Source organism: Paramacrobiotus metropolitanus, unplaced genomic scaffold (genome assembly GCF_019649055.1).
Source record: "Paramacrobiotus metropolitanus isolate TYO unplaced genomic scaffold, Prichtersi_v1.0 Parri_scaffold0000194, whole genome shotgun sequence".
Classification (NCBI taxonomy): Eukaryota; Metazoa; Tardigrada; class Eutardigrada; order Parachela; family Macrobiotidae; genus Paramacrobiotus; species Paramacrobiotus metropolitanus.
In genome coordinates, this window is record NW_026570414.1 from 77108 (window position 1) to 99755 (window position 22648).

Genomic DNA, 22648 nt, shown 5'->3' on the forward strand with positions numbered 1-22648 from the left:
CCTTTAATATGTATCAGCATCTGCACCAGTAGGCAGTAAGAATTTCTACTTTGTACACCAGCCTTGCGCTTTGATACTTACATAATATTGCTACGAGTAATCTTGTAATAATGTTATGTAGTCGCAGGCTGGTTACTGGTTTATACTACGCTAAATAATACTAGTAGCTGTCATTAGTGAGTACTGAGTAGGAGTACGTACTTGCAACAATGTGGGAAGTTGCGTTTTGGAAACATGAACTGTCTGCACAGTCTACATTAAAGAATGATAATAATTATTAGTACTTAACCTTTTGATGCTAAGCAATATTAGTATAAGTAAGTTGCGATATTTAATTTCGAAGCCGTTACACTGTGGGATGTGCTGCTGTTGATGTTTTACTGTAAATAGAATCAACTTGAAATATCTCCCAACGTTTGCGATCTTATGAACTCCATCGTTTATTTCAACACGGCTTTTTCGACTTCTTGCAGTAGAAAATGATCCGTAGAGCGGTAGAGTCATTTAGTTGTCTTAGCCATTTGTGACCATTTTTACCCCTTCCTGTACGAACAGCGACGCTATCTCTGTGATTTTATTCCGCCATTGTAAAGGATATTAAAACTGGTGTATTATGAACCGCAGAACTGTTGTACTGATCGTGCTGCTAATTGCGTACTGTAGTACTCGAGACTCTTACTCCGTCCATGCTCTCAATTTGCCACGCCTTCGCTTCGGAAGAGATAGCTTTTCCACTGTTTTGGATATTACCGAGCCTAAATACTGCTGGGTGTATCGTGATGAGCATTTCCTTGATGGATCTTTTCGTGATAGGATCATCATAGGTATGATTTAAAGTCTTCTCCGCAAAACAACTGGATGAAAGTTTATGTGATGACCTTTGCGTACGACTTATTGTATTTTTGCGCGCAGATGGAGGCTTTGGCTTATGCATGAACGACACCGAGCTTGCGACTCGTTGTGCCAGTCTTGGACAGAACCACACCAAAGAAAATATAAAATGTGAAATCTGTGATGTTCGCTCGGAGTCGTGCTGCTATGGCAGACCCATTCTCTGGCCAAACACCCGCGAGAATTTCATGAGCTCTGCGTTAGACAGTACGTGACCGCTTTGCCACATTTACACTAACAAATTTATTTAAACTGAAAATTTTGAAAAGTCACAACTATAAATAACGTTAGAGTAAAAATCTTTAGATATAGGTAAAACATGCGCACAAGACGCAACTAGTATGGCTTCTTTACTGTGCTATTGGTCCAGAACTGGAACCGCCCACGAGCTGTTGCATATCGCCACCGTTCACACCGCCGCCACCCCCACCCCCGTCGCCGCCCACTGTTCCTCCGGAGCCTCCCACTCTTACCCCAAAAACCACCACCGAGAAAACTACAAGCACACCAACACCATTCACGGGCACTACAACCCCAACTCTAACCCCGACGCTAACTCCACCGACCACATCTTCGCCGGGAACGACCACCACATCCATAACGCCTCCGAGTACATCCACCACTACGAATTCAACAGCGACCACTGGGACATTCACTCCACCAATATGGTCGTCGACGACATCTTGGTGGCCCACGACCACTCCTCCCACGCCAAACACGACCCTGACAACGCCATACCCTCCAACCAACACGACTACAACGCCACCATCACCACCGCCACCACCGTGTAATACAACCTCTACCACCACTTCGCCTCCGCCCAACATTACCACAACAGCCACTCCACCACCCATTACCGTACCTACGGGCTCCACCACACCGTCGTTACCACCCACCACCGGGACGGGTACATACCCACCACCTAGCCGCTCTTCGACACCGTCGATTCAAGCACTACTGAAGCGGGACTTATCCACCCGCAACACGACCACACCGTCGTTGCCACCACCGGAACGGGGACATATCCTCCACCTGGCAAAACCGACACCGCCGCCTCTGGTACCACTGGAACGGGAACCTATCCGCCACCCATCTACAGCACGGCACCACCGGTTCCTCTACCACCGGAACGGGTACATATCCACCCCTAACAACACCATGACACCGCCAGCTCCAGTACCACCGGGACGGGAACCTATCCGCCACCCATCTACACCACGACACCACCGGTTCCTCTACCACCGGAACGGGACATATCCACCCCTAACAACACCATGACACCGCCAGCTCAAGTACCACCGGAGCGGAACGTATCCGCCACCCATTTACACCCGACACCACCGGTTCCTCTACCACGGGACGGGACATACCTGCCACCTAACAATGCCACCACACAGTCGACTACATCTACCACTGGAGCGCCACCTAAGACCATAACGCCCCCGTCACCAAGCCACCACCGAGACGGTGCCATCCCGTCGTCAACGCCGTCAATCCGCCACCAGCAGTAACCATAACCCCAACCACGACCACACGTATTACCACCTCCACCAATGTTCCTCCGCCAGCCACTACACCGAACACCACCGCCCCGCCCTGTGACGACAGTGTTCCTAATCCACCCTTGCCGCTGTATCCGAGATGCGGTGTCGTACTGGACCCGACATACGCCACCCCCGACTGCTTTCTTGTTGACATCGGCTTCTATGTGACACCTTCCTGTAATCCCTTCGAAGCCCAGCGCTGGAAGAGGAACGGAAACAGCCATGTCGGCGTAATAATCAACGACACCGCTGTATTAACGGTCGCCAGTGGTCTGTAAGTCCCACTTTTGTAATTTTGTTTGAAGCGAATACAGCACGAGGCGGATTAACACTGCTGAGCTCCAGTCTCGTCATACCGTTTGTGCAGGAGCGGTATGATTTTATCGATATACTTTGGGTAAACCGGACTTTTGACCCTATCGTAATAGCAATGATTCGGCCGAATCATTCCTAATTACGATAGGGTTCGAAAAATAAATAACCGATGCGTGATTATCAACGACACCGCTGTCTTGACGATTGTCAGTGGCTGCAGTTAAAAACTTTTAACCGATGACTAGTTCTGATCTAAAGTTATATTTTGCCGCGACCTTTCGGCTACAATTTTAGGCATCTTGTGGTTGAGCTTATCGGCACTATGTTGATTAAAATTCGACGTCGGCAGCTCGGCGTCGACGAGGGCTATAAAACCTAAGAAGTATAAGAAGACCTGAGAAAATCTAAGATTCTCTTAAAACCCTAAGAATCTAAGAAACCCTAGGCAAATTAAGGAAGGAAAGACCTAAGAAAACCACTACTTATGTAGTTGAACACTTGAACTGATTATTTCATACAGACGCGATCCCAAAACCCGCAAAGCTATGGCCAACATCGCGGTTCGCGCCACCTCCGGCTCAGCAGAAATAGAGGCCCAGTATATTCTGGCCAAGCGGATGTTCTTCCAGGACGATCACCTCCGCGCCACCAACCGCTACCCGAACCGTCTTTTCGTCCTCCTGGAACTGGAGCAACCTATCAACATGGAGCGCGCCTGTCCAGTGTGTTTCTCCGATCGGCGTCAGGATAAGCCGCTCTCGGACAGCAATTCCTACGATAACCGCGCCTATCTTGGAGAGTGTACGATGTACGGACGCTACAAGGTGCCTTGGAGCTGGCTGTTAACAGGGGAGGGCCTACAGTTGCGGCCTGTGGGTGTACCGGCGGCCCCTTGGGATATTCGGACCTGCACCGACACACATACGGATATTGCTCAAAAAGATCACCCGCGCTATCTGCGTGGACCGTCACTGACGGGTTTCTGTGCTGGTGGACCTACACAGGCGCCGTTTTGTCTTGTAAGTACAACATGTATGGCTTCCTGGTGTGTGTTTTTGTACTGATAGACTTTTGTATTTCTAGGCGGACACGGGAGCACCATTGTAACTTATTTGTAAGTAAGAATTATAGCAACTCACTTTACGACATATAAAAACCGAAAGAAATTCGAAATAGTCTAAACAAATTTATAAAAACAACAAAAAAATATTAAAGAAGGTAAGAGAACAGCTTGCTTGCAAACTGGATAGAGATGGCATGTCGCTACGTTATCAAAATTTTAACAGAGAAACCTGTAAACAGAGATGTTTTACAGGCTTATTCCCACAAATGATTGCAGATGCATTAAGTAAATCTTGCATTACGACAACCTCAATTAAGCTGTTGCACTGCAGAACGTGCCGGGATAACGCCACGCCTGCCAGCGCATTTAGCTAGTCTATCTGTACAAGTCGATTCGGCATGCTACGGTAAGCTCGTATTGAAGTCAACAATTAAGTTCGCTCTTTGTAAAGTGCGTTTGCGTAAATCGTGTCTGGTATATGAAAATTTAAATAATTGCTTTTCGTGGTTTGCAAATAATAAAGCAAATTACGGAGCAATTATCGAAGATGTTATCTACACACCCACCCTCCGCCGGATACCAACGGTGACCGATGGCAACGCCACGAGTATTCAAGAGAAACCGTGCATATGGTTGGCGTGGTGAACAGGGTAGGTCGCGCTGTGTCTGGTCGAACACTAGCGGTCGAAATTCGAAGTTAAAGTGTGTACAAATACTGGTAATAAAAATTTGCTTCGCAGAGTTTGCCTCTGTCGCCTCTAATCGGACATGTTCCTCCGCCGAACATGTCCGAATACCCTACCTAGTCGTATTGTGATAATGTCCTTGGTCCTCTTTTGCCATTTCACCCCCACGTTGGTAAGTTGCTGGACCCGTCACACAACCCAAGTCTAGCTGCATAGGTTACTGCAACCCGCCTTCCGGCACCCGTCCAAACAATCCAATGGATAGGACCCCATGGGAACCATGTCGGCGTGAATATTAGCGTCACCGAGTTTGACGGTTTCCATCGGAGAAAGGTAAGCCCGGCGATGCCACTTTCCCTGCACCGGCTAACATTGTAAAGTAACTTATGCGACCAGATTGTATAATAGAGGGCCAGAAGGAAAAGTCCGAGCCGGACCTACCCGTCAATGACCTCCTGATTGCCGGTAGACACCGTGACGCGCTAAACCAACTACCAATTTGTCTTCCTGTCTGAAGCAGCCCATCAACATACCACGTACTCGAACGGCACCGACTGTCTCTCCTGAAATGCCGGCTAGAATCAAACCGCCCCTACACTGGAGAGTGCAGAACCGTACAAGTGGCTCGGCACTACGTGTCATGGTGGCTAGAAAGTATAACGCGACGGGTTATTCCGCAAGCGCCAAGGGTGTCCGCTTGTGTTCCGATAAGCATACGGAAGCTGCTCAACCGGTGCATCAAGCTATCACGGGCCTTTACTTACAGGAATTTGTGTCGTTTGACCCTCATGAGGTGCAACACTTTGTCGGACAGGGCCTTTTAAGCCAGCCAGTTTTCAGTGTAGGCGCTAAAGTGCTTACGAGCTAAGCGGGTGTGCATTCAAGTTCCGAGTCAGATAGTTTCGGCTCGGTCCGCTTTTACTGGCACTTTTTAGCTACAGGATTTCCATTCGGTATGTTTTCGAGGCAGAAGTTTTCGCTGCCATGTGTTTCGGGCCTTTTGTCGAATGCTTCTCAGCCGGATGTTTTCCCGAAACGTTCCTGTTAGGTTACTGCTTTTGGTGGAAGCAAGCCCTTTTGTAGAAGCATGATACTGAACGTGGTTTGCAGCACCCAGTTATGCCGATATGTTCATGAAGCCAGATTCGTGCCAGATTAGTGCCTTGGCGCTCGTGCCAGATTGGAGCCTTTAGTCGGGCGTTTTTCGAGTGCGGCTGGAAGTCGGAAATTTTGTCGGATAGGCTTTCTCAGTCTAAGCGGGCGGAATTTAGTTGCTATAAATATGTACTATCGTGACCCTGCCCTACGGCACTCTGTTTTGGCTGTTCTCAATTTCTTGCGTACACTTTGAGTGCACGGAAATTTTTCAGGGACTCCGGAAACAAAATAAAAGTGATATGATGCAAGAGTTGATCACCTTCAGATGCCGGTATTGCTGCAGCCAGTATTATGCACTGTATATCAAGTGGCAAGCACAAAACTTTCGAGCAAAACTGGCACTATGTACGGTATTACACTATCTGTATATGTCTGCTGAAAAAACGATGACCTACAGTGTATGAATAATAAATGGTACAGATATGGAGAAATGTGGTCACTGCTCTGGTGGCATGGCTTCCGGGACTTTGTGGACGCAAACAGAAAATTTAACTAAAGCCTAGTTCCAAAGGCAGTGGGAATAGCGAAAAGATGGCGAGAGGTTGTTAGAATAGCCAAAATGCTGCGAGTCCACCTAAAATATATTAAATTCCGTGATTCGGTTGATGCCGAACATTACAATAATTGTCAGTTAACTCGATCGTTCGTGTGCATTGCCATTTGGCACCACAGTACCAATAATCTTCGTTCAGTAATATCAGAAACAGCCAAGACAAAAAAACCAGTTTTTAGATTTCTAAAAATAAGTACAAAATTCAGAGAAAGGCCGCAATGAAAGGGTATGGGATCGAACTGTCAAGAATGCAGTAAAACACTTCCATGCAGCGCAGCAATCTCTAGAAACAAGTTTCTTCTTGAGAGAAAGTGTTTTTTACTTTTCTCAAATGCACGTCCAGCGTTGTGCTACTTCAGCAAATCCGATCTGGCACCTCTCATGAACAAAAGTAAGCGTGGAAGCTGCCGCTACCGGCTGAATACATATGTACCGTACTTGGTTTTGATGCAATGTTTGTTCTACGTAATTCTCTATAGTAGGTTCACCCGCTTCATGGGGTAAAGTGGTAATGTCTTGGTATCAATGAAAACAAGTGAAAGCGCATTTGGTACGTTTCTGGTTCTGTGGTGGTTATGCGTGGGTTACCTGGTTCATAAGATAAGAGTGATAGCGTGACCACTCGTGCGCACGTGGGAATGTAAGAGTGCGGTTGATTCACTTGTCATGCTGTGTAATTGCTTAGGTTTATTACAGAGAATGACAATTCATAGCTTTAACAAAATCTGAAACAGTGACCTAACGTTCACTGTTTCAGAAAGTTGATAGGTTGTTACTGTTTCGGAAAGAAAGTTGTTCACTGTTTCAGAAAGGTGATTACTGTTTCCGAAAATCGATAGATTAACTTGTAATTGCTTAATTCTGTGGTTGGGGTTGTACAAAAGTAAGTTCAATTTATTCCGTTTAATTTGCGTATTTAATGATGCACGCTACAGTATGTATTCCAGACAGATGTAATTTGAAGGTAACCTTGAAACTTGGTTGGATCGTTCCCGGCATCGTGCCCGCACGATTCTGATCGGACGTATCCAAAAACAAAAGTCTTGATTTTGGCAATAGAGATCTCCAGACTGTGGGGAGGCCGCGCGTAGTATCGATCTTTTTCTTAATAAAGAAGCTTAACGGCGACATTCTCCCTCTTTCTTAAATTTAGGAGTAAAGTATGGCTTTTCTTACCTCAACATTTACTATCCAAGTATACCGAACTGAGGTACATTTGATCTTTCATCAAGTAATGGTGATTATCATTTTTTTTAAATATTGGAAGATATATACACCTGAGTAACACCTCGTTCACGCCAAGTTGGCGGTGCGTCATTTTAATTTTCTGCCGAATCGTGAGGCGCATGCTTTGCTTATCTTCTTAAAATTTTAGTGCAGTTTTCTTTCTGCGCATTTTGTTGAGCAAAAACGTTATCGATTTTCGGTAGCAGTGTCGCGAGAAACACCTTCCTACGCGAAGGCACCGATGGAACAAGTCATGGCAGTGCTGAAACACAATTTAATTCAGCCAGAAATTCAGGAAAGACTTTAGGCGCTTGAAATTAAGGTCAGTTTGGGGACCCCACGAAAGTGCTTCGTAAATAAGAACTAAAAGTCAACGGCTAGACCAGACCTGCAAAACGCCTAGGGAGCGAAATCGTTTTTTCGCCTAAACAAAGCGCTAGTGGAAAAAAGGGATGGTGTCAACTGAGAACTGTTTCAATGGAGGGTCGCGCGCCTATGGTGAGGAGTGTAGTGAAAAATTATCGCCCAACACCTTGTGAATTTGATTTTGTGGTGCGAGGTCAAGGAGGACTTCCACGGCTGTATGGTGACCTCGCGAAGGAGGTCGTCCTACAGTTTGGCCACGCCCACCGTTGTACCGGTGCCCTGACCCAGGAGTGACATCAAGTTAATGGTGTTCGGTGCACCCCAAAGGGCCATTGTATGGCCAAGTCAATAGTCTCAGCGTTCGTGGGCTGCGTCATAAACGGAAAATTAAAACGAATTTTATGTCGGAGGGAGGAAACCGGAATAGCTGGACTGCAGCGCATTTTTGAAGTGGTCTCCTCTAGTGGTAAAATTCCTGTAATTCTAAACAAGCACAAATCCTTGGAACCTCAGTTGCAAATGGTGTTGGATAGATTCATTGAAAACATAAAAGTAAATTTATAGACTAGTGGTTCGTGGGAATTTTTTAAATAGACACCGCCAACTTGGCGCGAACGAGGTGTATATGGAATGGACACCACATTTACCTGCAGCCAATACGGAAGTCACGCGTGTAGAACTGTGAAACCATCAAGCATAATATGTACTTCCGCGAGGTCTCTTCTCATAGCAACCATGCTTTTTTTATGGAAGAGTGCAAATGAAACGGTAAGTACAGTACCTTTGACTCGTAACACTCCGCACAATTCTGCTTGTCTCTAACCCTGGGTGCGGCAATGCCACAGCGTTTTGTGGTCTTATTACTCACGCACACAGTGATATTCAATGTCGTTACCGTGTCACCGTATCTTGTTATAAGTCATACTATTCCAGACAGGATTTCCGAACGTATTCAACTGAAAGATGATCAGCCGTATATTCTCAGATCACTACACTATCCAGCACGGTTTCCTATTGGCACGAAGTATATCTATTCGATTGATTCCTCTGGCCAACCAATCAAGGTATCTCTGTACACTAGGCACGTGGGATGAGCAAGTGGTTGAAGACGTTCTCCTACTCTGTATAAGGCTGCATTTGTAGCTAACGAGATGTGTGAGAACAGAATTACGGCATGAATATTTCTTTAGAATGTTTATTTTATCGACTGGAGCTTAGCGAAGGTGACGTATTTTGAGCAACTACTTTGACTGCCGATTCGGCAAGTAAAGCCGTTTAACGAATGTAACACGTAACGCTCGTGAGCTTTCACGTCAAGTTTGGCCTGTATTCCTATTAAAATAAATTTTCTGTCTAGTGTCATTTATGTTTCAAAAAATTTCCAAGCTGAACATTATAAACGACGAAAATTCAAAGACTTCCGGCGCTTGAAGCAATCACAACCGCCCGGTGTGGCAGCGCAGTGCAGTTTTCATCTTGCAAATTTTTGAAAATTCCCGTTTCTTTCCTTTTTGATTTTTCTCGCAAAAAAGTGTTTTTTCCTGTCTTCCGTCTGCTAAAGAAGGAAGAATAAGTATTGAGGAATCATTTTAACTTGAAAATTGCCCGACTGGAACTCGAATGGCGCAAAATCAGCCGATCTGCTTTTAGGGCACTGGGCAGTAAACGGGTGGCGTATGTTACCGATAGTGGCAGTATTGATTCTACAAAGTTTTTGAATAACTTCAAAATTAGCATTTCCGCATTCGACTTTAATTTTGTCAGGTGGGACACTTTTATGGCCGCTACAATGCCGACCAAACGTTGGTAACACGCCACGTTCAGGTCCGCGATGCGCTCCGGTTCGGGTTGGGCGTGGCTTAGGGAGACACGGTAGCAGGCTGTCTCAGCCTTTCCATTTTTCTCCCAGTAGAACGATTCCTCGGCGTACACACAGCGACCCGTGAAGTATAGGTATCCTTGCGATAAAACTCGGAAGCGTCCATATACAGTATGTAAGCCTTAGTGACACACAAACACAATCACATCTGCGCGACTAGCGCGCCAGCCGAAAACCAATTCCAAGACATTTGGAAAGCCAGAACCGCACATTGAGCAAAGTGCCGGTAGCATCGTTTCGATGTAACGTACACGATTTTTTGTAGGGTACAGTAAATTAACAGTCGAATTTGACAGCGGTGCAACTTCATCGGGCGAATGCGGTATAAACGGTCACCGTATGCCGTGGCTATTCTGCGTGGCTATTCCAACAATGGCTATTCTGCAGAAGTGCATTTGGGGCCAGTGACCGATGTACGGACAGCTGATTTTCCTTAACACTCGCACTACTCCATGTTCGATTGACGTTGCCTATTCCTAAAACAGCACGTATCTGGTTGGGGAAAACTTACGGTTCGGAAAACGTTCCGTAGTTTAACAGTCCTGCACTGCAACTATGCTTATTACTGCACAAAATCTTTACAATATTCTTCGATTGGCGTCGTTTTGATTCAGCAACATTTAGAAATAAATTTTGCAAAACAACTTCATCTGGTGAACGATATCTCCACAACTTCTTTTGAAAAGCGGCCCAATGGCTAAATTTACAAGATTGCGCAGCAAAATTATATAATCCCAACCAGATATCTCCACAACTTCTTTTGAAAAATGGCCCAATGGTCAAAGTTAGCTAAATTTATAAGTGCGCAAGCAAAATTGTATAATTGCAGCTTTGTAGAAATCACGACTGCCAATTTTTCGTTTGATTTTGAACCATTGATTCGGTATCCAGTGAGTAGATTAGAGCAGATGGAATGCTTTTTTTTAAAGCCTATTTTCTGAGAGATACGAAAAGTTAAAAAATATTTGGCCTACCCAAAATACTGCAGTCGGTTTTTGTTTTTAAGTCAGCCGCCGGTTCATCTGTATAGGCAGGCGCGGCGTTGTTTTCTGCATGCGTTTACTGTACTGTCGCTGCAGTCATCCAGAACCCGCAACAGCGAATGCATCTTCCTAATTATTTTTCTTTAAAAATTATCGGATAAATGGGTTACCCGAAGTGGTTTTGCATTAACTAGCACGTACAAAAACTTCACCAGTTTATTTTTCTATCTAGATTCAGTCAAAGGAATTTGTGTTCGGAATACGTTGGCCCAACAGAACCGTACTAGATGGATGCTTAGGCGAGCGACTTAATGTTTGGGATGCCAAGGGTGTGTACGCTTATTAAGACTTCATAGTTCATACTGCTAGAGTGCCCGCTAGAGTAACTAGTTATTTTGAAAGGCTTACCGTAAAATCCGAGATTAACGCTCCACCGAAATTAATGCCCCTTGCGGTTTTACGCGCCCCCTCCCGAAGCTCTTGAAAAATTAAAGGCCCAGGGCGTTAATATCGAAATTTACGGTATACTGTACCTGCTTGCAGTTCCAGCATCTCCTGTTGCTTATGCTTGTGGTGGAGGACGAGTGGATATTCTATCGTACAGCGACGCAGTGGTAAGCAAAGTCAGCAAGCACTTTCAAACTTTAAAATTTTCCCGGTATCAGGTTTTGTACTTGACATGTGAGCTAGTTAGTTCTTCGTTCTAAAACTTTTGTTAATGTTAAGCAACGTCTGCTGAGACTAAGTAAATAAACAAATATTGTTGTCTTTCCACCACATTTCGCTGATTAACGAATAATGGAAAATCGGAAACAAGGGAAACAGCTTTGCCAGGTATTTAGAACAGCTAATAAGTCCCAAAACAGATGGCTTTCCCCTGTGGCCGAAAACTCCGTTACGTGGGTTTCAGTGTGCTCGCTCTGCAGAAAACTGGACGAGCATATTCCTCTTTCTGCTGCAATGCATACACTTTCTGCCCTGCCTTCGTCAGCATCTTTCTATTTAACAAACGCACAACTGCGCGGTTGACCGCCGGCTGCCGTCTATTTGCCCGAAGAAAAGGGCGCAGAAACGCTTCAAATAAAAACTGTCACATGCAATATCGCATCAAGATTTCCGGTATTTTTAGAAGTCAACTTTATAAATGCTTCTCTCGTTCATAACGATTTAAATCTACAGTCTGTAACTTAGAATGTTGACTGTTAAAAGTGTCGTCGACATGCTACTTACAGTTTATTGAGGCGGTGCCCGGACCGTCATATGGGGCCGAAAGCAAATTCCAGTTAGAGCTGACCCGTAAGTGCGCAGCCAGTTTATCTGCAACTCTGGATATGCAGATGATGCATCGGCAAGGCCAACGGAAATGTCGTAGGTGTACCTTGTGGTCGGGCAACACCATTTCAGTGTCCTTCTGATAAGAGCAACCATTCGTGCATTGCAAAGGAGCACTTTTGTGACGGTAAGTCAGCCCGAGATGCGTCGCACTATCGTGCGACGTTGGTAGTTGGTACCTCTGAATATGTGTTGATGACTGAACAAAACGCTGTTTCGAAGAAAGCGCATACATTTGGTACCGAGCATTTTGCTGTTGAATAGCAGCAGCCGGGAACGTGATCAGCCAGCTGATACGTAGAACGCATTATTAAAAGATGTTCTGAAGCTAGGTTTCATAGCTGAACCGTTTTACTTACAATTGTTAAACATGGCCCTGAAGAGACACGACCATGCAGGTACGTGCCTGCATGGTCGTGTCTCTTTCATTACCTTTTCTTGCCATTTTAGTTCTTGCAATCGGTCATGCGTTGTTAAAATGAAAATAACCGTTAGATAGAAGAATATTTCAACATACATACGGTACATATGGGTATGGCGTAGGCCCCTGATGTTTTATACCCGGAGACTGAGGAAAATGAGAACTGTACTTACCCTTATTCACAAATCTCAACTGCTAGCCAAAGAAACGCTGAAGTGTACGTAATTGCACTGTTTAATTCTGAGGCTGTGACCTTTATTTATTTAATATTAGGTGTGGCACAATGTCCGGAGGGCGAAGACGAGATCTGCAGTATGGACTGCGGCCATCATAGTGGGATTATTGATAGCAACGAGAACCTGCGCATCTATGGTGGTACACCGGTAACGGATTTACGACCACTGCAATTACATATCTTAGCACCTGTTTGGCTATTGACACAAAACTATAATTTTGGATAGGTCCAGCCTAGTAGCTGGCCATGGCAGGTGCAGGTTGACAGTCAGTATTCAGCTTGCGGGGGAACCGTGGTAAGTAGTGGCATTAAGACCGAGAATGCTTAAGATAAAGAGGATTTTGTCAAGTTCTTGCTCCATATTGGTAGGCTTGCTGGCATTTCAGAGGCGAAACGTTGTAGAAGTAGAACTATTCCGTAAGCCTTTGCTTCGATCGAAACGTATGAGTGGCATTTGGTCACATTTTGGTGAAAGATAGTAGAATTACGATCGACCGTCGACTCCGGTTTTTTGTTCAGATGTGCCAACTGCGTTCGTGATGCTTCTGCTGTGCTTAACCTGCGCTCACAGCATCCATCCGCGAAGCTCTTCCTTTAGGTCTTTTTTCTCTATGTAATCACAGTTCCCGCAAGTGTCTACCATGAAATGCTGTAGCAAAAGTTCGAATCGTTGTGCAGATTTGCTGTTGGTCAAAAAACACTTTTCTTGCTTGGCAGTAGGGAAAAAAATAATATTAGCGTAAAACTTCTTTGGTTAACCCTCATAAAGAAAAATAAATAAATATTTTAAAATATTACTCTATTAATAAACGTGGAATTGTATTTTAGATAGCTCCGCGATGGATCCTCACGGCAGCGCATTGTATTTCTCAATACGTAACGAATCGTACGGCGTATTTAGAGTAGGTGCTTGTGCCCCAAGAAGCTATTGATAAAGAGTTCCATGGTATTTAGTGCGAGTGCCTTCGCAGTGACTTAAGCCACGGAGGGTGGTCTCAAATTCGAAGGGAATCTAGCCGTTTGCAGTGATTACATCTTAACATACGGTCCGCGAAGCCCCTCGCGAGGTGGAGTATATCTATATACGATTCGAATCTGAGACCACCCTTACAGTCACTGTTACTGTACGATTATGGAAGTTGGTGAGCAACTACTGTACTAGTGCAATATTTTATGTTTTGCGGTTAAGCACCGACTTGTGTGGTAACTCGCACTTGGGATGCCTGCCGCCGGACCGCCGCAGCGCAGTTAAATTCCGTTGCATGTGCTGATGTGCGTGCATAAACAATGAGTGAAGGTCAAAGGTTGATTCTGTAATGCAATATTAAAATCTCCCATTTTTCAACGAAGTAAATGAATTCTGTCAAGTGGCGCTGGCTAGGCGCGCACCGACCATCGACGGCGGAACAAAGCAAACCCGGATGAAGGCTTTAATGCCGAAATCTAACACACACCGCGCTTTGCGCGCGAGCCAAAAACCAACTGCCAAGATAACGGATCCTGCAGCCAGCACAGCTGTGCTGCAGGCCGTGAGAAAGCATGCAAATGCCCAGACAGGAAAAAAACCCAAAACCAACCAATGACAGAAGGGCTGAATCAAAAGCCCGCCCTGACAATTCCTTTCCTCATGTGGCATATTAAGCAATTTATTTTCTTAATGACCAATGGCTATCTCCACTGGCCATCTTTACTGGCTGTCACTGGATATTTAGCGATTATGTCGTGGGCATTTCTTTGCAGAAGCGGAAGTCTGCAACAAATAACAGTGAGATTCATGCCACACCGCTGCGGAGCGGGGTCAAATTCTACGGTGATTACGGTACAGAAAGTATTCCTGCCACCACTATGGGGAACACGGTCGGAAGACCCCTTGTACTTTGATGCGGCTCTTTTGCTTTTGTTTTCCGTGAGTTTCGACATAATTACATAGCTAGCTTATGCAGCAGTGATCCACTTATAGGAAATGGTTCGGTACTGTATCGATTTTGTTCACTTCGAACAAAATTTTCGTTCTACCGCATTTTGGAAATTTTTTTCGCAGCGTCGTAAGTCGTTCAGTAGCCGAATCATCGATTGCCGAATCCGATTGCCTTGAAACTTTGCAGCAAAAGGCACAGGATTATAAAGTCGAATGTGCATCAGGATCAACATTCACAACTTCACAGCATGCTTTTCAGTCTTTAAATGAGTTTAAGAAACTGTAGAACTCATTTTATTGTTCAGAAGAATGATATTGGTTCAGCTCGACGGTGTGGTTTGACTTTGTTACCGTCGCTAAAGTGTACAAATTCCTTGTCATTGGGATGTTATAAATCGCTATAGAAATTCTCCGAAGAGGGCCAAAGCGAAAGCTTTAGTGGGTGAAACTTGTATCATGTACCGGACCATTTCCATTATTGAGATTAATTATAGATTTTGCATTCCGTATAGCTGTACGTAGTCATTCGTAAAACGCTGATGTGATGTAAGTGCTATTTGCTTTGTGTTGTAATGTTTTTGAATGTGATGTTCAGTACTCTAGCCGATAATCAAAAACAATAAAAAAAAACATGTATCTCTTCTGTAGGATATTGAATTGTTAACAGTTCGGCCAATCTGTCTGCCCCGCTCGGCTATGGTGCTGAATATTGGAGACGTGTGTTACGCAGCTGGTTGCGGTCTGACCGAAACCAAAAGCGTATCTTCCCAGCTGATGCAGCTGGCCATGACAATAATTGATATTAGTTGCACCTCTGCACTCTGTCCGGACACATTGTACACTGGGCAAAACGTTAGCGGCACCGGAAAGAGCACGTATGGCGTAATTTGGATGGGCAAAATTTAAAATAGTAATGCTGCTGAGAACGGGATGTCGCTGTTGCAGTTGTTTCGGGGACAGCGGAGGACCTTTAGCGTGCCGGAAAAATGGAGAATTTGGTAGGAACATTATTGAGTCTCGATTTTATGAATACATAAGGTTTTATAAAATATGAATATATGAATATGAAGTATTATTAAGGCAATGATCAATAATACGTGCGGCCGGCCACCCCTCAGTCTGAAAAGTTCTCTACGAGTAGATCGTAGATCGGCCGTGGTCAAGAACTGCGTCATATGACTTTGTTTTCGTACAACACCAGGTTCTAAAATATTTATTACAAATGAGCGTCCCGGATTTCGTTGTCGGCACATTTACGCGATATTTTAAATTTCTAACCATACGGTATATTTCGGCTGTAGCCGTCCATTTCAAATACCGGGTGGCCCTACAAAATGCCGGTCTCCGCTTTTGCTTTGTTTCTCGACAACCACTTGTCGCAATGTAAAATTTTTAGACCCATTTAAATAGACAACTTTATAGATACCAGAAACATCAAAACATTTTACTGTTAATCGAGAGATCTTGTTAGCAGTCGAGCCAATTGAAATCGCGTCGAAATTTATGGAACGAACAGCTGGTTCCGCTGCTGATCATAGCTAAGTGGATGGACAGAATCAGGTCAGCTTTCGAAGCGCTGATATGAGAACTGGTTTCGAAAAGCGTGCGTGCAAACTTTACCAGGCGGCAGGCTTGGTTAAGCGGAGTTCCTATTCATCTCGTTCCTTTAACCACCACGTTCAGCAAAATGTCAGAGTTTTTTACAGGGAAAACAAATACTACTGGACTACTGCAATTTTATTATAGAAATGAAGAAATAGGAGTTTTTGTTCTGGGACGCCCTCATGCTCTACCCATTTTTTGAAATATTTATTTAAAACCTTAAACCTTTATTGACCTCTTTTTTAACTAAACTTTTATTTGTAGTAATTCTTGCTTTTCGAATGAAATTTAGCGTGGTGCCAAACAAACACTGGACAGACCCAGCGGACCTGGTTAAAACAGACCACCATAGTGGGGCCACCCGGTAGTGCAATTAAGTTTTATCCGGGATGTATGATTTTGTTGGGACCACTCTCCAAACGCTTGCTAGAGTCGCATTTGCAAATCTATGGCTTTGCACCACAAACTTGAATTTAGTGGCCGTTCCGTTCACAGCCTTTCAAAAAACGAAACAATAATGGCGAATATATATTTGTGGTACATACTATAGATAGAGTACGCGCTTGTAACGGACAGCAAGATCGATGGGTGGATGGTGGACGTTCAATGCAATCACATCCACCTTCCCGCCGTAGCCCGGCAGAAGCCGTCCAACATTCTGCCCGACTTCGCAGGAAAGTGGGTGCGATCTCATTGATCAGCCACCATCCACCAATTCACCTTGCTGCCGGTTACAGATGCAGCCTAAAGGAAAGGTGGACGACTCACTCACCTCCCTGCCGGTTACGCACGGTGTCTTCTTGAGCACAGCGCCAGCTCATCTCACTGTAGTGTCTGAGTAAAATTTCATGCACGAATCTGTAAGAAAAACGATGATTTCCAATGTCTGAGTAACGGAGGCAGCCAATCTACTGTTATAAATAGTTCAAAATAGAGAGCTACGGGAAAACTCAAAGTATAGAATTACTTAATTTTAGCCTCGGCTAACGTTTCGTGCTAATCTCAGTTAAACACTTCAAATTAACTTTGTTTGCAGAGACCGACCAATGGGCCTTATTTGGAGTGGAATCATTCGGGACGGGGTACAACAGGCGCCGAAAATAACTGTACAAAACATTTGTGACAAATTCGTAAGTATCATTATTTTTTCAGGGAGTGTGGCGACGCGCTGAGCGGGTATCAAGCCGTAGAAATGCTCATGCCGTTCATTATGAATACAGTGTACTCGCAAGGCTTCAGTGGCTGGCTGAGAAATCGTACCGTGCCAAACAGAGCCGCACTTGGCCAGGAGGCGTCCGTCCCGGCAACGGTACTAGTGGAAAATGAAAAGCCCCCACCGCTACGCACTCAGGTAGCCGCGCAGTCAGCGGCTTCCAGAGAAAATAGGAGAGTGTTATTGTTCTTCGTACAAGTTTGGATGTTTTTGTTGTTTGTATAAGATTAAAAAAATTCGATATTACGTTTCCAATCGGTATTAATCGTATTAAAGTGATATTCTCCTGTAATGATTAACGCAATATTATTCTGATCAATTACGGTATTGTAACGATAGAAAATCTTAGTACCGCCAGTTGGGATTGTTTATTGCTTTTCTACATCAGTTATTGGTTCATTCATTGCTTGTCTTCCTCATTAAGATCATGTGAATCAGCATCTCATTGTCTTACCGCTTTACCGCTACAATCTCGATGCTCTTAACTTTTACTTTGGCGCACTAGAATCATTCTTGGATTTGCTCCTTGCCAGCTAGCTAACCTTGCTTTTTGCCTTCTTGCCCTGTGTACTTGCTAATAAGAATCTTGCCGTGACTGCCGTGTCTTGCGTTTGTTGTTTGTAAACACTTCGAGATGAATCATCTCATCTCCCACACAGTAGTTGTGTAATTGCCACCTTACTTCCGGTCAGCATCGCTGCTGATCGTGCCAGCCTTTTGATTGTCAGTTAGCCTTAACAGCCGCTACATCGTGGTACGGTGGATTAACCATCCCACTAGAACAGCAGTTTAACCGGCTGCTGTTGCATGGCGCTCCTGGACTTCGGACCAGTTTAATTCTATCCGGCGCCGACTCGCTTGCCAAAATCTTACGCCCCACATTACCTAGACGGCTTTCCAAGGAAGTCAAGCGCCTCACCTGCACATCGCGTGCTTCCACCCACCACCAGAAAGTCTTCCTTGCCATTCATAAGGGACCGGAAATACCGGATTTCCTTAAAGATTACCGCATACCGCGATTATCAATGGGTAAGTTACTACCATGTTGCAGTTGGTGAAAACATAATTTCAATTTTGTCGGATTTGATTACTTATATTTCCACCTAAGCCGGCTAAAGTTATCGAAGCCGACGATCTTGTCGTTTTGCAGTCGCTAACTCAATTGTTGTTTTAACTTTCTCACATTACTGATATTAAAATTATACACACATTACATAAGTTTTCAGGATAAATATTATTTCTTTTGTAAATTACATACTTTCTCACGTGGCACACCCAATCTTGTTTTGTGCGTATCACAGTATAAGTACTGTATATGTTAGAGAATGAGCAGCTTACATTAGCCTGGCGCCAGTCAAATGGTTCTTTTCCACATTACCGAACATAAGGAAGAGAAATGTAGATTCCTTTCCCAAACATTAAAAGAATCGCTCCAGTAGATCCATGGCATCCGAGCCAGAATCTTTGACAGACCAGCTGAGCTATCTAACGAAAGCTCAACTGCTCGCAGTCAGCAAGCGTCTTGACCAAAACATTGCCCAGTCTAAGAAGAAAGGCCACTTCGTGAAAACATTAGCCGAATACATGACAACACATAAAATCCCTTTCTCCACAGTAGATCCTTCACCTCTACCACACCTTGTCAGACAGACAGATTCTCCCTCCCGCAGCTCATACGCGACAGCGCGCTCAGATTCACAGTTTCACGCGCAGCGTTCAACGCGCAACCAGAGCTGGCCGTCGGTCAGCCCAGAGAGGCCACAGAGCCAGAGAAGAACCCGCCGTCAGCGTTCAGATGGGCTGAGCCGGGGTACAGTACAGAGAATTCCCCGCTCACAGTCTCCGCTCCGTATACTCTTCCAGAGAGTATACAGGACAAGTTCAGTCACACCCAGCCGCAGCGAGGATGAGAGAAATATGCCACGCTCTCGACACGTGCTACACGTCTGAGCAGAGGCAGGCCGGCAGGGCAAATACAGACGAATTATTAAACTTATCGCTGATCGTAGCAGCTGAATGCATTCAGAGTGCAGCGCAGACCAAACCGGCTGCAGAGACAGTCCAATCTCCCAACATGTGCATTGACCACAGGGCAGACATTAAACACGAACCGGCAACAAACACAGAGAATAGGACGCAGATTAACAGTACACACCGAAATACGAGTACTTATACATTAAATGCGCCTGTACATAATAGTATTCCCGAACCGGCAAAATCACCAGCTGATCTGACAGATTTGTTGCGCACATTAACGATGAATAACAACAGTGCCAGACTACAGGCTAAGGACTTTAAAATTGAAATCTTTAACAACAAGCCCGATTATATTATCACAGATTTTTTCCAGCAGTTTGAGCGTGCCGCTGCAGCACTTAATTGGGACGCAGGTAGAAAATTACAGATGCTACTGAACTACTTAGGCGATATGCCTAGACGTTTGTTTGAGTCGTTATGGCAGAAAAACTCCCATTTACCATACGATGAATGGAAAGCACAGTTTACTAAGCGATTTTTACCTGAAGATTATGAGTTGACTAAGAGAATGGAACTGTCAAAAAAGGTGTATAAGAAAGGTGCCGATATTAATGCGTTTCTTGATGAAATGGAACTGTTATTTCAGCAGATAGATCCGCTAATGCCTGAAACATACAAAGTAGCTGAAATTCAGCGTGCAATAGCTGACTTGCCAGAGTACAAAAGATTTTTTGGCAACATCAAAAACACATACAGTTAGTGAGTTCCGCTCGATTTTGACCAGATTAACAATTGCGGATCGTCCGGCCGCAGGTACGGAGACAAACCCCATTGAGGTAAACTATATTACCGAAAATAAATTTCGCCCGTCGCGTGACCGCTCAAATAGCTACCAGCGCACAGATAGATCACGCAGCCGTGATGAGTACCGTCAAAACCGATATTATCAAGATCGATCTCGCAGCCGCAATCGGTATACTGGTGCAGACTACCGCGATAAACCACAGTCTGGCGAATTCCGTAGGCAGGCCAAGCCAGATCGGTACCGGTCGCCGGCGCCGCGCGCGCAAGAACGCAGCGGCCGCTTCAGCTCGACTGATCGCAGTGACCGCTTCCGGTCAAAAGATCGCTCAGACCGCAGCCGTTCACGAGATGATAGTAAACGTAGCTCAGGTCAGGATTACAAACGGATAGATAGAAAGTACATAGACTTCGACAGCTACCGGCTTCAGAATGGGAAATTATTTTGTCCACGTTGTGAGGATTTTACCCATTCTTACAAAGAGTGTGAGGATTCGCATCCTGATGATCGGTATAAAGTCGCACGAGTGTGCCCAGCAGACATTAAAGCACGAGTACAAGAGAAGTACGACGATTACATAAAGTACAATCTTGCGAAAAAAGGTAACGCGTACTGGCGTACTGACGAGGGAAAAGAATGAGACCTTACGGTAAAGGAGGTCCGTATGGTCGCCAATATGATCCTCCGTTTGTACTTAAGGAATCCGAAATTAATACATACAATGTCCAAATGCATAAAGATTCAATAAAGATATTACCTAGTCAGTCAAGCCCTTATGCGAACTTCAGCATGCCACAGACAGTAAGCCCCGTCTACGTCGAACTAAACATTAATAATCAAAAATTACCTGTTCTAATAGACACAGGTGCAGGTTGCAGCATAATATCGGAAGTTTTAGCAGTGCAGCTCAATTTAGATTTTCGGCCTTTTCATAACGATGCTCCTAAATTACGATTTGCTACCATTTCTGAAAAGTTCCAAGCTAAGAACACGTACTTCAGTGAAATTACTATTACATTCGAACATCGTACACTACAACATTATATATTCATAGTTTGTGACTTGCCATACGAGAACATTATTCTCGGTAACGATTTCCTTAAAGAGCACAATCTGTGGATAAACAGTTACACTGGAAAATTATACTTCGGAGTTGACAGTACAAAACAAAAAGTCAACAAATTGCTCAGTCGAGAACGTGTACTTTCCGATGTACAGGACATGATGTTCGCTGACACTTTCATACCGCGCACAAACTTTGTACAGCAATATCACTATCATCTAAAGAAAGCACATCGTCATCGTTTGCACGTTGAGCCCATAGCAGAAAAGGATGCCGAAGGTAGTAGCATCAGTTCGGACGTACATACAGTACCTCGTGAAGTAAGTGTTTCGAACATTATTACCGCAACCAATACATCATCACCGTTATTTGCGGGTGAACATGACGATAATACGAGTACAGTACAGAGTACAGACTCTCCCACGCCGTCACCGGCGCACGTCCCTTCCCCATTGCCCCTGGCACTCACACCTGTCGTGCCATCGGCGCACATCATGCCCCAGTGCAACCTGACTCTACTTCAAGCCCGTCGGCTAAGGAGGCGGTTTGCACCACTGAGTTCACGCAGTCGTTTGCAGCTCCGCTGCAATCTACTGCTACGGACACCCACACCGGCGCACACGAAAGGTCAGATTCATCGGCATTGCCTCGCGTGCCACCAGGGCCGCCACCGCTGGACACGGAAATGTCTTGCTCACCCGAATCAGTAAATGACATTACATGGGATCGAGCCGGCATAAAACTAGCATCTACCACAGTGTTGCCAGCAAAGCACGGCACGATATTGACACTTTCAGCGCCTGACATTTACAACGGAGACGTACTCGTATTGGGAAACAAATTACTATTACATAGTCATCTTGTAGCAGTTCCAAATAGTGTAGTACGCTCAGAGAACGGAAAAATTAACATACTAATAACTAACTTTTCTGATAAAGATATTAAACTCAAACGAGGTGTACTTATTGGTCATATGGAACCCGTAGATGCAGTAGCAGAAGTGCCGATAACAAAACTAGAATCGTCAGATATTGCCGCCATAGATAAAGATGAGCTGATGCAACACATTAAAACAATGAAGTTTCATTCAGGATTATCTACGGAAGAGCGAAATATATTAGTCAGATTATTTGTGAAATATCAAAAAGTGTTTCCTAGTAAGGACAGGCCGCTCGGTGATTGTGGCAACATTATGCACGAGATCGACACAGGAAGAAATCAGCCAGTGAAAAAACTTCCTTACCGCGTGTCCTATGCACAAAGAATACAAATCAATTCGCAAGTACAGGAAATGTTAGATCAAAACGTCATTCGCCCTTCCACATCTCCTTGGGCATGCCCAGTGTTACTTGTAAAACGTAAAGGGTCGACGAAGCCGCCCAGATTCTGTTGTGACTTGCGAGGTTTAAATGCTGTGACT

The 22648-nt window shown here is 44.7% G+C and overlaps 2 protein-coding genes and 1 long non-coding RNA gene across 4 annotated transcripts; all 3 read left to right on the forward strand.

The window, feature by feature from the left end:
- The first annotated feature begins 317 nt into the window (after nucleotides 1–317).
- Nucleotides 318–3531, forward strand: LOC129600759 (mucin-2-like). The gene is made up of 6 exons (XM_055499330.1): nucleotides 318–824; nucleotides 913–1098; nucleotides 1262–1950; nucleotides 2345–2709; nucleotides 3271–3472; nucleotides 3517–3531. The coding sequence occupies exons 1-6, from the start codon at nucleotides 614–616 to the stop codon at nucleotides 3529–3531; spliced, it is 1668 nt and encodes a 555-aa protein (XP_055355305.1). The 5' UTR covers nucleotides 318–613.
- Nucleotides 3532–3597: 66 nt separating this feature from the next.
- Nucleotides 3598–4241, forward strand: LOC129600757 (uncharacterized). The gene is made up of 3 exons (XR_008692125.1): nucleotides 3598–3769; nucleotides 3834–3864; nucleotides 4145–4241. It is a non-coding gene; the product is annotated as an uncharacterized LOC129600757 (long non-coding RNA).
- Nucleotides 4242–8612: 4371 nt separating this feature from the next.
- Nucleotides 8613–17981, forward strand: LOC129600749 (chymotrypsin-like elastase family member 2A). Of its 2 annotated transcripts, none has more exons than XM_055499315.1 (13): nucleotides 8613–8867; nucleotides 10898–10994; nucleotides 11209–11279; nucleotides 11898–11961; nucleotides 12038–12124; nucleotides 12692–12801; nucleotides 12880–12948; nucleotides 13482–13555; nucleotides 14394–14559; nucleotides 15220–15446; nucleotides 15517–15569; nucleotides 17210–17255; nucleotides 17326–17981. In XM_055499315.1, exons 1-13 carry the CDS (start codon nucleotides 8640–8642, stop codon nucleotides 17609–17611), a joined length of 1578 nt encoding a protein of 525 aa, XP_055355290.1. In that variant the 5' UTR covers nucleotides 8613–8639; the 3' UTR covers nucleotides 17612–17981. The 2 variants fall into 2 exon arrangements, with proteins under 2 accessions (XP_055355290.1, XP_055355291.1); XM_055499316.1 differs by having other exon boundaries at nucleotides 17210–17303; nucleotides 17394–17458.
- The last annotated feature ends 4667 nt before the right edge of the window (nucleotides 17982–22648 follow it).

What these genes read in the sequence shown, in the direction of transcription:
- LOC129600749 (XM_055499315.1), top strand. Translation starts at nt 8,640, where the DNA reads ATGCCACAGCGTTTTGTGGTCTTATTACTCACGCACACAGTGATATTC. An exon ending in TAATGTTTGGGATGCCAAGG is followed by an intron (nt 10,995 to 11,208) that starts GTGTGTACGCTT and finishes ACCTGCTTGCAG; the next exon opens with TTCCAGCATCTCCTGTTGCT. An exon ending in CAGCTTGCGGGGGAACCGTG is followed by an intron (nt 12,949 to 13,481) that starts GTAAGTAGTGGC and finishes ATTGTATTTTAG; the next exon opens with ATAGCTCCGCGATGGATCCT.
- LOC129600759 (XM_055499330.1), top strand. Translation starts at nt 614, where the DNA reads ATGAACCGCAGAACTGTTGTACTGATCGTGCTGCTAATTGCGTACTGT. An exon ending in CATGAGCTCTGCGTTAGACA is followed by an intron (nt 1,099 to 1,261) that starts GTACGTGACCGC and finishes CTATTGGTCCAG; the next exon opens with AACTGGAACCGCCCACGAGC. An exon ending in AACCGACACCGCCGCCTCTG is followed by an intron (nt 1,951 to 2,344) that starts GTACCACTGGAA and finishes CCCGTCACCAAG; the next exon opens with CCACCACCGAGACGGTGCCA.